Source organism: Melozone crissalis, unplaced genomic scaffold (genome assembly GCF_028551555.1).
Source record: "Melozone crissalis strain CALT ecotype California unplaced genomic scaffold, PUWL_Pcris_2 ptg000014l_1, whole genome shotgun sequence".
NCBI lineage: Eukaryota > Metazoa > Chordata > Aves > Passeriformes > Passerellidae > Melozone > Melozone crissalis.
Window position 1 is genome coordinate 3,558,398 of NW_026535792.1, and position 12,753 is coordinate 3,571,150.

Genomic DNA, 12,753 nt, shown 5'->3' on the forward strand with positions numbered 1-12,753 from the left:
AATGGCCAATCACAGCCCAGCTGTCCACACTGTCTCAGCCACAAGCCTTTGTTATCATTCCTTTTCTAGTCTTAGCCAGCCTTCTGATGAAATCCTTTCTTCTATTCTTTTAGTATAGTTTTAATAAATCTCATAAAATAATAAATCAAGCCTTCTGCAACATGGAGTCAACATTCTCATCTCTTCCCTCATCCTAAGGCCCCTGCCAACACTGTCACATCCAGACCCTCCTCACACAATTCTGCTCTGAAACCACTTTCTCCATTCTCTTCCTTTGACTCTATCCAATTTCTATTCAGAAAAGAGCATAAATTGAACACAAATTCCTCAAGTTGGGAGCATAACTGCAATTAAGACAAAGAAAAGAAACTAGTACAAGTTCTTGCTCCTTTGGGTTTCAAATCTGTCATGATCTAAACCAGCAGAGTATTCAGTGTGGTAACTGCCTGAAAGCAGCAGACACTCAGGATTTTTAGTTCCTGCAGATGAGTGCCATTTAGCCTTTTCCCTTTCTGCAATTAGAACAGGAGCAAACAGCATTTAGGTGCATTTGAGAATTCATTAAAAGAATTTAACACAGCATAAACAAGGACATTATCAACTAAAAGCTACACTGGTATATTTTGTATGAAAATCTTTAAAGTTTTATGGGAAAATAAAGGAAAAATAGGCCTCTTCAAAAGAAGAAAAATGAATATTTTATGATTCCTGCCACTTATTGTGAGCTGGTAGATTACTTACCTTCAGGTACAACAACTATGTTATTTGAATGAAGGTACCTGGGGGGAGGAGAAAAAGCAGAGGACACCACCTGTTACCCTCAAGGACTTCTGCTACATAATCAGTTTGCAAAATATCCAGTTTCAGACTGAAAGAGCACCCTCAAAGCCATTCCTCCCTATGACCACAAAAGCTGTGGAAACTGTATAAACTGGCAACGGACAGGTACTTAAGTTTCACTTGGATTATTAAATGATTACCATAAAAATAAAAGAAAATTACATACAATTATGTAAAACAAACCATTCACAGTTACAATAATAACAGGCTTTAATTTTGCAAGTCATATGGAGGAAAACAAAAAGGGAAAAGAATGAGCAGAGAGAATAACCAGAATAAATCATATTTGATCACCAGGTTATTTGACACTAAATGCTGGCCAAGGTAAGCAAAAAGCCCACACCCACACAAGTTCTGCAATTACAAACATTTTCCCCTACACATAAACTCTCAAACCTTTAGTGAAGAAATAAGCACATGATCTATTCACTCAAAGTGGGTTTTTCAAGTTTAAAGTACATTTTTCAAAAGAAAAACCCAATCCTGCACATGGTTATTTATGCAGCTACAGAGGGTGGCAGATCTCTCACTAAGAATATTCAGCACCCTCTGATGGAGCACTTCCAGTACTTCTGGTAACATAAACACTGATCTTAGATTTTACACATTTCAGATTTCAATCATCACTGCTGCAAAAGAACAATTGTAACTTGTAGAAAATAACAGTAACAAAATTTTCCAATACTGATATCCAACTGCAAAGGAATATTGAGTACTCAGTGTTCAATTGCTTAGGCACACATGGAATTATTTTCATGGCATGTTTTTTCCTACTGTATTCCAAGAGCATTTCCTAAAGTAGGAACCTCTCTTTTCAGGGAGACAGAACAAGGGAAAAAATGTATAAATATTTCAACTGCATGGGGCACCTGAACCTTCTCTTTCTCTTTAAAAATTGTAGTTTGCTAAAAAATTAACAAACATAAGAATAGCATACATGTTTGTAGAAACATGGGATGAGCATTCTCTTACCCATTTCAGCTGCAGCTCCTGAAAATATTTGTGAACTACCTCACTTAAGCTAAAAAACCCCTGAATTATGAGGGGCTCATAACCCAGCATCAGGGGCATGATACACACAAAAAAACCACACAAGTGAGATAACTAAGGATGTAACTTTTAGGAAAACAAAAATAATTTAAGTTTGTCTCTAAAATTTGAAAACTACTGTACCAAATTATTCTTTAAATAAATTCTTATTTTGTGGTCTCTTCCCCAACAACAAAACACCTTTTATTGTCTCATCAAAAACTGACTTGTCCTATTAGAGCTACACAAACCACAGGCCCATTGCAGCTCTCTCCAGACCACCAGAATGTGTGGGATAGTGGTGGGACAACTGAGCTTGCTGAACACCAAATAATTAAGCTTGACCCCTATAAATCAGTGCTTGTAAGAAATTATTTTAAGCTGTAATTTGAACAAGTTTTCCTAAAAGCAGTATCAAATAAGAGGGACGTTTCCTGATGCCCAGTGACAAATCATGGTATCAGATATGAAAATATTAATTTTCCTGCTCTCAAGACAAGGGCATGATCAGATAGGATTTGCTCTTGAGTGAGTCAGAGCCTGCAGTGACCTCCAAACCAGTTCAGTCACACTGGGGACAAGGCACCAGCAAGGTGGGGTTAAAGGGCCACATGAGGATGCCAAGATCACCCACTGAGGGCTCCTCAGACAAACAGCTCCTGAGGGGAGCTGGCCATTAAACAAACAATCAGTGCTCCACCAGGTACTCATGTGAAACTGAGACCAAGGGCTTGAAAGGGGAGAAAAGGAGATTCCTTTTAACCCCCCACTGCCAATCCTACCACAGAAGGGAATCACAACTTTGTAAGGAAAGGAGAAGGAAGAAAACATTGTCTCAGGGGCATAATTAAATTAATTGTCAAAATAATCCAGTTCATGGGACATCCATTTTTTGGACAAGACTGGATAAACTGCTCTGCCTACAGCAATCATCATTCCACAGTTACTGTCCCTGCATGCTCATCCCTGCTCCTATGTGACAATCTGGGACTGGGTTCCAAAAACTGATTACTGCAATCAGCACGGCTGAGATCATGAAAGCCCTGGGAGCTGGGCTGGGAAGGAGCAGCAGGGATGGGCTGGAGGCTGTAACCTGTTACTCTGGCTCTGTCACAACCTCTGACCACTGCACTGGGAGCTTCCAGGGCTTTATCAGTGTGACAAGTCTGCATGGAATTTATGGGTAAGGTTTTTTTCTCTTAGCACTATAGACAGTGGTATAAAGTTCTTCTCATACAATAAACAAGAAATTTAAAAAAATTAAAATTGGACTTCATACACCTCTGTCAGAAAACCCAACAACAAACAAATTAAGAAAACACAACAACAAAAAAATTACCCTTTCTTGCCCTCCAAGAAAACCCTCCACACTTGACAGAGAAATTATATGCAAGAAATAGATTCTAGAGTATTTTAAGATGAGACAGATAAGCATAATAAAAATATATTAGAACTCCTACACAAACTCACAATTCCACGAGGTTTGGAAGCTTCTGTGCAAGGTTTTCTGGCTGAAAGAGAGTTAGAGATTTTTTAGGTTTCTAAACAAAAACCAGACACACAAACATTGTGTACCCAAGTAATTTTAATCACCATACTACAACATGTCAGCAGGAAAAATGGCAACAAGGAATGTCTGTCTATACAATACCCTGGTTCCACACCCCAAGTGTCCATCAGGGCAATCTCAGATGTATCCTGCGTGAGCAATTCACTAGTGAACAAAACTACAGCCTAGAAGTGACATTATCATGTCCTCAGCAAAATGGGAGTCAGATTTCTGACTGAAAAAATGGATTACCTCATCTCCTTTTGAAAATATATTCAAATAAATGAGTTAGTTGAAGGGAAGAGATTGCTAAGAAGTTGCAGCCTTTACAGACTTCAAGCAGAACAAGAACTACACAAGATGTCTAACCAGAATGTATTTTATAATGCTGCTAAACTGGGAAATGACCTACAATCTTTGTGTAGCTTGATCAATTACCACCAAGCCAGAACTGCTGAATCCATCAAACTAGATTTTCATATTTACATATTAATATGCATATCATTTCTTAACTGCCAACTGATCCCTAGCTGTAATTCTCTTCCTTGGTGGCATTTATAACCATGAGCACATATCACAAAATTGGCTTCACAAGCTTCAGATGTCGTGTTGGAAACTATACTCAAAATTATTCAAAGTTAAGACAGTTTTATTACTTAAGAAACCTGCTTTAACATAGATTTGCTTTACTGAAAAAAAAAGGGTTACAATACTGATATATGCAGAAATGCCTGCATTTCAAAAGCAGCTTGATCACATAATTAAATTCCTGTTAAAACTAGAAATATTCATGTGAATAAACATGATGTATGACACCTTCAATAGCTATATTCTCTAAAATAGATAACGCTGTGTCCATAACTCGATGATGTAGCAGCAGGTGACATTCTCAGCAGCAAGCCCGCCCGGTGCCAGCCCCAGTCCAAGTCCAAGCCCGGAGCAGCGATCGCGGCTCGGCCCGGAGAGGCGCAGCCCCGCTCGGTGACGTCACGGCCGCAGCGCTGTCCCTGAGCCGGCGCCGCCCCCTGGCGGCAGCTCCGCCACAGCGCGGGGACCGCCCCGGCCGGGCCGGGCCAACACCGCGGCCGAGCCGGGAAATGGGGCCGGGCACAGAAACACCCCAGCCTTAATGACAAAGCGTGGGGAAAGCCATTTCACTGCCATCCTACTGCCTTCAGTACGATTTGCATGTTAACCTGAACCACAAACTACTGCCACCATTCCACCTGCTGCGCTGTCAGAGCAGGACAGCATCACAGATTCTGAGGCAGGAAATTAAAATCAATCACTCTTGATCTTGCTTCCCACAGAGCTAACAAGGCAAACACCTATTTCCTTTTAATTGATGGGGAAATTGGGTACTGGAAGGTTCATGTGATCAAAGATGAAGTGGGAAGATTTGGGACTGGGATACAGGTGTGCTGTGTGGCTCCTTGATCCATTCATTATGTCACAGCACTCCATCACTTCCATCTTGCCAATGGAGACAAAAATGAAATTATTCTTAGCCAAGGTAAATTCTGTCAGAGTAACTATCCCAGACATTTCATAAGAGTCATCTGTCAAGGACAAGAGTCATTTGAGAAGTGTAAAGAACAAAAGCTGATTTAGTCATTTATTTTCAGAATTCTGAAGGAATGAACCAGTGGGAACAAAAGTACCACCTAATTATAAAGAAATATGGTTCAGGTTCTGTTTTGGTGGTTTTCAATAATGCTCATGCAATTTGAAGTGTTTATTGATAAGCTATTGCATTAGAGAAGTGTAAGGAAGACACATCTTCCTTCAATAATTTGTTTTCAAGTATTCTCAGCTGAGATTTCCACTCCCCCCACTGCCTCGGTGTACCTGACTTACTACAACTTTACTAAAATTGAGAGCACTACTTGTCCTACCAGTAGTGGACATCAAAAAACCTCATTATGAAATTCTGCTCTGTAAAATTATCTGTGATTTCTGTTTCCCCTGTCCTCCTGTTTTTTCCTCTCCATCACCTTTAACCTTTTCTCTCAGGACATGCTCTCCGAAGGTCCCTCACTGCTGCTCTCCAGGTTCTCTCCAGTTCACCCAGGCTGTTCACGGCTATCAAACTCTCTGCTCCAGCTTGTGCTTTACCAGCATCAATAATTACTTCCTTCTGCTTTTAATGGAGATTGTGAAACTTTCCACGTTCCAAAAAGACATCTGCCTTTTTTTGTAACATGCTGCTGACTTGATCTATTTTGGTCCACTACAACTTCCAACATCTCTTCTGTGGAACAGATGCTCAGTGAATGACACCCAAATTTGTTTGCCTTGTTCCAACAATAGTGCTGAGCACTTGAATGAGAGCCCAACAAGGCACATTATGAGCAAGTTATCCTGATTGCTGTGAATCTAATCAAGCTCTGCTTCACGCTGTTTGAAAGCAATTTTGCCTAAGTGTGACCTACATTTTAACTTTTGTTTCAGTTTCTTTATCTAGGTCTTAACACTTACATACAAAACCCTCCTTATTGTTTCATCTTTTGAGCAGTGCAAAGTTTGTGAACTTACTGCACTAAATCATCACTGAATTTCACAAAGTGTCAAGGCAGAGCTGTTTACAGCCTTTGGCTAATTTTACAGCAGTTTTGATTTATAACTATGAATCCTATCCTCCTGTTAAATTATTGCACATTATTAAATTACTGCCCAAAACCAGAGTGCTAAAATAATTCTCTACAGTACATGTCAACTTAAGTGACTCATTCAAGATGAAGAAAAAGCATAAAATCTTCAGAATCCTTTCAGCTTTTGGCCCTTGAAGTGGAGTACTGGAATCCTTCTAGGAAACCCTGAAAACTGTACAATTTTGGTGAAATTTAAGTAGTCATGCCCTACAGCTCCTCTACCATTGCTATTATTTTATGTCTCATACCCTGGAAGAGCCCACCAAAAAAAAACAACCAACAAATCCAAACCAATCAAGGGACCAAAAATGGAAATTTGGAGACTTGAGCTTATTGACAGTGGCAAGTTCTGACTCCATCCTATAACCTTACCAGCTCAGAACATCTCACAGTTATTTAACTGCCCCACACTGAGTTTTGAGGTCACATCATTGACTCAAAGTGAGAATTTCTCCAGTTCAGGGAAGAACAAACCAAAAAGAAATCCCAGAAGAAAATCCCACCACATTAACTGTGACATATAACTTTGTTCTCCTAACAACAGCAGCCCATAGATACAAGTTTTTACTGGCACCTCAACAGGTTTGGAATTAGACCCTGGGATTGACATTGCCTTTGAAATTAGGAACACACCAAGGAAGAAAGTCATTCAGCCTAATAAAGAAATGTAGAATAGGCTGCATAGCATCATCTAACAGGAGAAACTGACCACTTATGTGAGTAAAATACATAGGTTTTAAAAAAACTCTACAGAACAACAAGCCTGACAAGAAAAGCCCCAGAAGGTCTTAAGAGCTTGAGAAGGGTAACCATAAAATGTCACGAACATCCATTTATTATTCTCTACATGACCTATGCAAGCTCAAATACTCACATCTTACAGCTGATAACATCTTTCAGGGTCAGATTATCTGTAATATAATCTCTTTTTTTTTTCTGTTTCAAAACCCAGCATTGCTCAGCACACAGACAGTAAACATGGCAATAAAGAGACTGTCGTACCAATGTGGTCAGGGAATTTCTTTTCATGTAAAGTCTCTCCAGGTACTGCAGCCCCTCATCTTTCAGTAACTCCAGAGGGAAGTGATGCAGATTTCTGTAATTCAAGAACAAGTTCTTGTGCCTTTCCAGCTTTGCCTCAGAGATTGTTTTACACAGTTCTGATGCCATGACTAAGCAGCACATCTACTGCATCGCCTCTTCGCAGAGCAGAGCCATTTCTAGGAGACAAAAAGAGGGAAAAAGCTCAGTATTACCAAGGTGTGGCCATGCATTGTTTGGAAATTTGTCATCCTGATTACAGATTCCCTGATAATTTATCTAAACACACCTGTTCCAGGTAATACACAAAGTCCCCAGAACACCCACACCACAAGCTGTGTTAGAAGCAAGTCTGGGATTATTTTCTGGATTAAGCTTTAGTGCATTATAGACCTGAAACAACAAAATCTTTGTTATATTTATAAATGCTTTTAGCTTCGTAGTTCTTCAATGGACCTTTGGGATTATTTTGTCAAAATTGCCACTACAAGAAGAAAATAAAAGCAACTTCTTTTAACCATTGCTGATGTCCCACATCCTGTCCCATGTGCTAAAAGAACCCACAGACAAGAAAAACACACTATTAATACAGGATTTTAGTCTCAGATGATTTAAAAACACCATTATCTTTTAAGGAGTAAAAAAAAAAGACAATGAAAGTTTGAAATGCTTTCCCATATAAAACTGGTGGAATAAGTTGGAAGAGGTAATTGGGAGCCATTTAAAAATAATACACTAAGATATGAGAAATCTGAAACTTGCAGTGAGAAAGTTTATAAAAGGTTTGATAAAACAGCAGATTTTCAGCTTGCTCTACTAAAAATAAAACCAGAAAGAACAAAGTGTCAAGTTCTAACTGACAATTTCCAAACCAGAAAACAAAAGCAGGAAGGCAAATTAAAAATTAACTTGTATCTGAAACCTGACTTGATTCAACTTGTTTTTCAGATATAACCAAAATTCAAGTCATTATTATGCTGTCTAGATTTAGCCAACAGCAGGAATGCTGCATCTTTTCAGCTATCTCATAAAAACATAATAAACCCAGACTGTTCATTAATTTAAAGTTACCATTTTGCTACAGACTTGTGTATATAAATTAATTCCCATTAATGAAAGGCAAGGACTCAGAACTGCTTCCCACCAATAACATTTTCTATTTTAGTTCAATTCTTCACTGAAGGAGAGGTTTCTAATCATAACAAATATTGGAAGTGAAGGCCCTGAATCATAAATCCCATCTGGTTACAGGCATGGTACACAAAACTCCAGCTGAAGAGTGACAACCCAACCATACATGTAAATCAAACTGCTTCATTAGTTTGAGGAGTTCCCTTGATTTGCAGATAACAGTTCTTAGCAGTGATCTGTGTCCTGGAGAAGTACACATCTGTGAGGTTTTAAAGAAGTTTTTAACCATTGTCTCTTCATTAGTTGTTTCAGGGAACAGGGCACACACTCTGGCCCTTGGCACTCTTACATTAAAGCTCTCTTAGACCAGAAGAGCAAGGAAATGAAGCCATTATGATTCCCAACTCTACTTCTGTGATCAGCATTAAAATAATTCCTGGAAAAGTGTTAAAATTTTTAATGGGCATAGTCCAAGTATTTATTATTAACCTCTATAAGACAAGGTAAAGGAAAGCTCATCCTTCTCTGAATTTTTTTAAATCAGAAGTCGAGAAATGACAAAACACACACAAATATCCAACAGCCTTCCAATTTGTGCAGAGATGGTTTTCAGGTGTCCTGCACTGTGGGCTTCTCTTCACAGAGCTGTGGCTCCATAAAACACCTGCACATTTAGCCATGGCACACACGGACACGCAACGCCACAGATGCAAAGTCCAGTCTCAATCTACTCTGGCTCTTACTTCAAAGGAGCCTCCTCCACTCCCTTCCACCACCAGCCAAACTTTTCCTCTCTCAATTATCTTTTTCCCAGGATGAGGTGCAACCTTACCGAAGAGGAACTGCCACAACCATGCTCTTTAAGGAGAGTAAAAAACAAGGATGAGAGCTGACAGCACCCAGGGACCACGGCCCCGTGAGGGACCGGGACATTCAGGGAAGGCGAGGAGGAAGGGGACGGGGGAAAGGGGGTGAATGAGGGGAACAGAGATGGGAAAGGGGGAAAGAAGGGGCAGAGAGAGGCACCGGGCAAGGGGGACACGGAGAAGAGAAGGAGAAACGGGGAGACAAGGAGGGAACGGGACAGACAGCGGCGATGGGGCCCGGCCACAGCGCGCACCCCCTCACGGAGCGGTGCCGTGCCCGCGCGGTCCGACGAGGAGACAGCAGGGGCAAAGCACCGGGGACAACCTCCCACCGCCAGGACCCGATCAGCTTGGCCCTGTCCCCGTCCCCCCTCGGCCCGGCTGGGTCACAGCCACTCACCGGGGCCGCCGCAGCGGGAGCGGCGCCGCCGCCGGCCCAGGGACCCGGGGGCGGGACGGGCCGGGCCGGGCCGCGCGAGACCGCGGCTGCCGCGCGGCTCTCGCGAGACACCGCCCCGCCCCGCCGCGGGTAGCGACCAATCACAAGGCTCCATCTCTCCCGCCTCCCTCGCCAGCCAATGGGAGCGCGCCCCCCCGCAGCGCCACGCCCGCCGCTCGCTGTGGGCTGAGGGGCCGCGGGCGGTCCCTGTGTCCCGGTGGTCGCGGTCGCTGCCGGTGTCCGGTTATTCCCGGTGTCTGGTCTCTGCCGGTGTCCCGGTGATCCCGGGTTTCTGCCGGTGTCCGGTTATTCCCGGTGTCTGGTCTCTGCCGGTGTCCCGGTGATCCCGGTGTGCCGGTCTCTGCCGGTGCTCAGGTGTTTCAGGTGTTCCCGGTGTCCCGGTCCCTCCCGGTGCGGCTCCATGAGCCAACATGGGAGCTCCACTTGCCTCCCCGCGTGTTCACACAGCCCCCGGTGCTAACAAGTCACCCCTGATTAATCGCTGATAAAGGAGAACGTCATTTGCTGATAGAAGTTGAGCTCAGGGACCACCCTCTCCCTGCCTTTTATTTATGTGTTAACACAGAGTGGAGGCGCTCAGAGAGTCCTGCCTGCACCCACCGCCTGCCCACCACGAGCACTTTTACCCATGATAGTTGCCCTGTGGAAATGTTTTATGTGTATTCACTCTAGAATGGCACATAAAGGCTTGTTTGTGTCTTGTCAGTTCTCTGCTGACAGCTAATTCCCTCATCCTCAGGGAATTTAACATCACCGGGTATTAAAAAGTTGCTTTTTGCTGAAGATCACCTCTACAGCTGGCTAAAAAAAGAATCTCAGCTGCAGAAATCCTCTTTCCAGTTTCCACAGACTAATTATTATAAACTGGTCTGAACGAGATTCACGCAGCAGGTCTGCAGGGTTACCAAGATGAACACCTTGCAGAAGATATTTCTTCCATGTATTCGCATAACTTTCACTTGAAATAAATCAACATGCAGAAAAGCTTGAGATCTTTTCCCTTGCAGACTCGTTCCTCTCTTTTTCAGTTCTAAATAAAGAATAGCAGTTCTTAATGGCTCATTTGTCATTTTCCTGCACTTGAAAGACAATAATTGATTGTGACAACTACACTTGCTCCATCTTACTTTGCAATCACAGTCTTTTTGGAGTTATTTTTTTTCAGAAAAAAATAGATTGGGTTTTGTTGAAATAATTTACCCTTCAAAATTCACCATCCTCCATATTTTATCATATCATTCTGTATACATGATTTCCTACTGTGGTTGATAGCACTTGTCTGTTTTTTTCAGCTGATGTTACAAAGTGGCCTGCTTGTAGACCACCATGGTTTTAAAAACAGCAAAAACATCACACTTCTTAATGTCACTTTGGTCTCTCTCTATAAATATCTGAGAAATTAAAAGTTAAGCTTATTTCAGACCAAAGTAGAAGCTGAATATGAGGACTTTTAGCAACATGTTCCTCAGAGAAAATTCAATGTGTCAAACCAAATGTACTTCTCCAGAATACTGAGTCGTTGATCAGGACAGAAACTGTGTTTCTGTCTTCTTCTACTGAAATAGAAAATGAAAGATGAAGCTTTTTTCCTGGGAGACCTGCTCTTAACAGAGCCAGGATACTTAATGTATTTATTTACACATAAGTTGTAATGGTTTGGGGTTTTTTGGTTGGAGGTTCTTTCAGAGAATAACAGGTAGGAGATAAGATTACTGCACTCTGATATAGTTGAGAGCAAATTGTGTTGGTTCTTTTCTGCTCACACCAACTCACATCACTTTTTCTTGTGTCTTTCTCCCTGAAAGGTCACTCAGAATTCTCTCTTTGTTGTTTTGTGTAGCCTGAATCATCACACTCATTCATTCTGTTTTTCCCCCTCAGCCAGCGCCATGGTGGTCTGTGAAAAGTGCTGCTCTCAGACCTGAAAGCTGATCCCCAAAGCTCTGATCCTGGATCCTCTGATCCCAGCACAGGTGTCCAGTCTTGCTCGTGTAGTCACAAGGCTAAAAATGATGAGTGGAGCAGGGATATTGGAATCTGATCTTCATTTACCTCATGGCTGCCAAGTCATTCTCATCTAACTCGTTACACTAGTGCAATCTCTCTGCTAAGTAAATTTTACTGGTTTTTTACCCTAATTTAATCCTTATTTTTGTGCTTCTGAGAGCACAGGGGGCTTGGCTTTTCCATCTTGCTAAGAAGGATGGCTTCTTTATTAGAAAAAACTAATAAAAACTTGCTTTTAAATGCCAGTTTAAAGTAGATCTATTCAAGTAGCTTGCAGTTGTCAGTGGCTCCAAGATCCACCATCATCTGTGGTTTACTGGAAAAAATCCAGTGGCTGGAGCAAACTGGCACAGCTTCTCTGGTGATCCCTTGTGTGTGCTGAAATCACACAAGGCAGATGAAGATAGTGTGAATAAAAAGAGATGATGCTATACCAGATTTATTACACAAGGCAACTATTTGAGACTGATAACTTTGGGGAGATGTAATTGGAAATACTTTTGCATAGTAAAATTTTATGCCAACATTTTCTTTTGTTTTGCTGAATAAAACATGAAGAAATTATTTTTATTGAGGTTTTTATGACAAGTTTCCTAGCTCTCAATGTCACAGACCTACAAGATTCAAAGTACCTCAGTGAATTTCTGAATCTGAGTCCTGAACACTGTGAGGTTCCACCTCCCTAATAATCCTGCATGAGTCTTTTCCACCCAGTGCTGTGGATACCACTGATATTGAATCATGTGCATTAAATTAGACTCTGTAAATTTGGAATATGATAAAAATATCCACTTCGCAATTAAAGGTCAGTTTTTAGCAGCAGGAAAATTCAGTGTGATTGATGCATGACACCAAGAGAGTTTCTCCTTCAAGGTCAGGTAATTACCAAGTATTTTTATTCTCTGTTCTTCAGTGTGTCAAGTAGCAGCATGAAATAGGCTTTCTTGGACACCACCGTGTTCTGAGAATTATGGTGAGGCACAAACCCATCAGTAAACGCTGAGCTCATGCAGCTATGCCTGGTGCAGAGAGGTCCTGTGGGCTGGAGGAATCTTCTAGGCACAGATCAATCCAGTGATCAGCAGAGGGAGGTTCAGCTTTCTGGAGGTTCTGGTGTGTTAGCACAAGTGTGTGAAGCAGTAGTGACCCAGCCTGCTGCATCTGCCAGCTCTCACAGCC

At 41.8% G+C, this 12,753-nt stretch overlaps 1 protein-coding gene across 6 annotated transcripts in view; it reads right to left on the reverse strand.

The window, feature by feature from the left end:
• The window catches only part of LRRC28 (leucine rich repeat containing 28), a 51,920-nt gene extending 42,365 nt beyond the window's left edge, over positions 1-9,555 (reverse strand). Inside the window, exons 1-5 of one of the 6 annotated variants that reach the window (XM_054272687.1) lie at positions 9,508-9,555; positions 8,985-9,099; positions 7,072-7,289; positions 3,340-3,380; positions 742-779 (exon numbers count right to left, since the gene is read on the reverse strand). In XM_054272687.1, the coding sequence (XP_054128662.1) occupies positions 742-779; positions 3,340-3,380; positions 7,072-7,254 (262 nt within the window). In that variant the 5' untranslated portion in view covers positions 7,255-7,289; positions 8,985-9,099; positions 9,508-9,555. Of the gene's footprint in view, positions 1-741; positions 780-3,329; positions 3,381-7,071; positions 7,290-8,809; positions 8,847-8,984; positions 9,100-9,507 lie in introns of those variants that run through there. The other 5 variants (XM_054272686.1, XM_054272688.1, XM_054272693.1 and 2 more) reach the window with 5 other exon arrangements.
• Between the last annotated feature and the right edge of the window lie 3,198 nt (positions 9,556-12,753).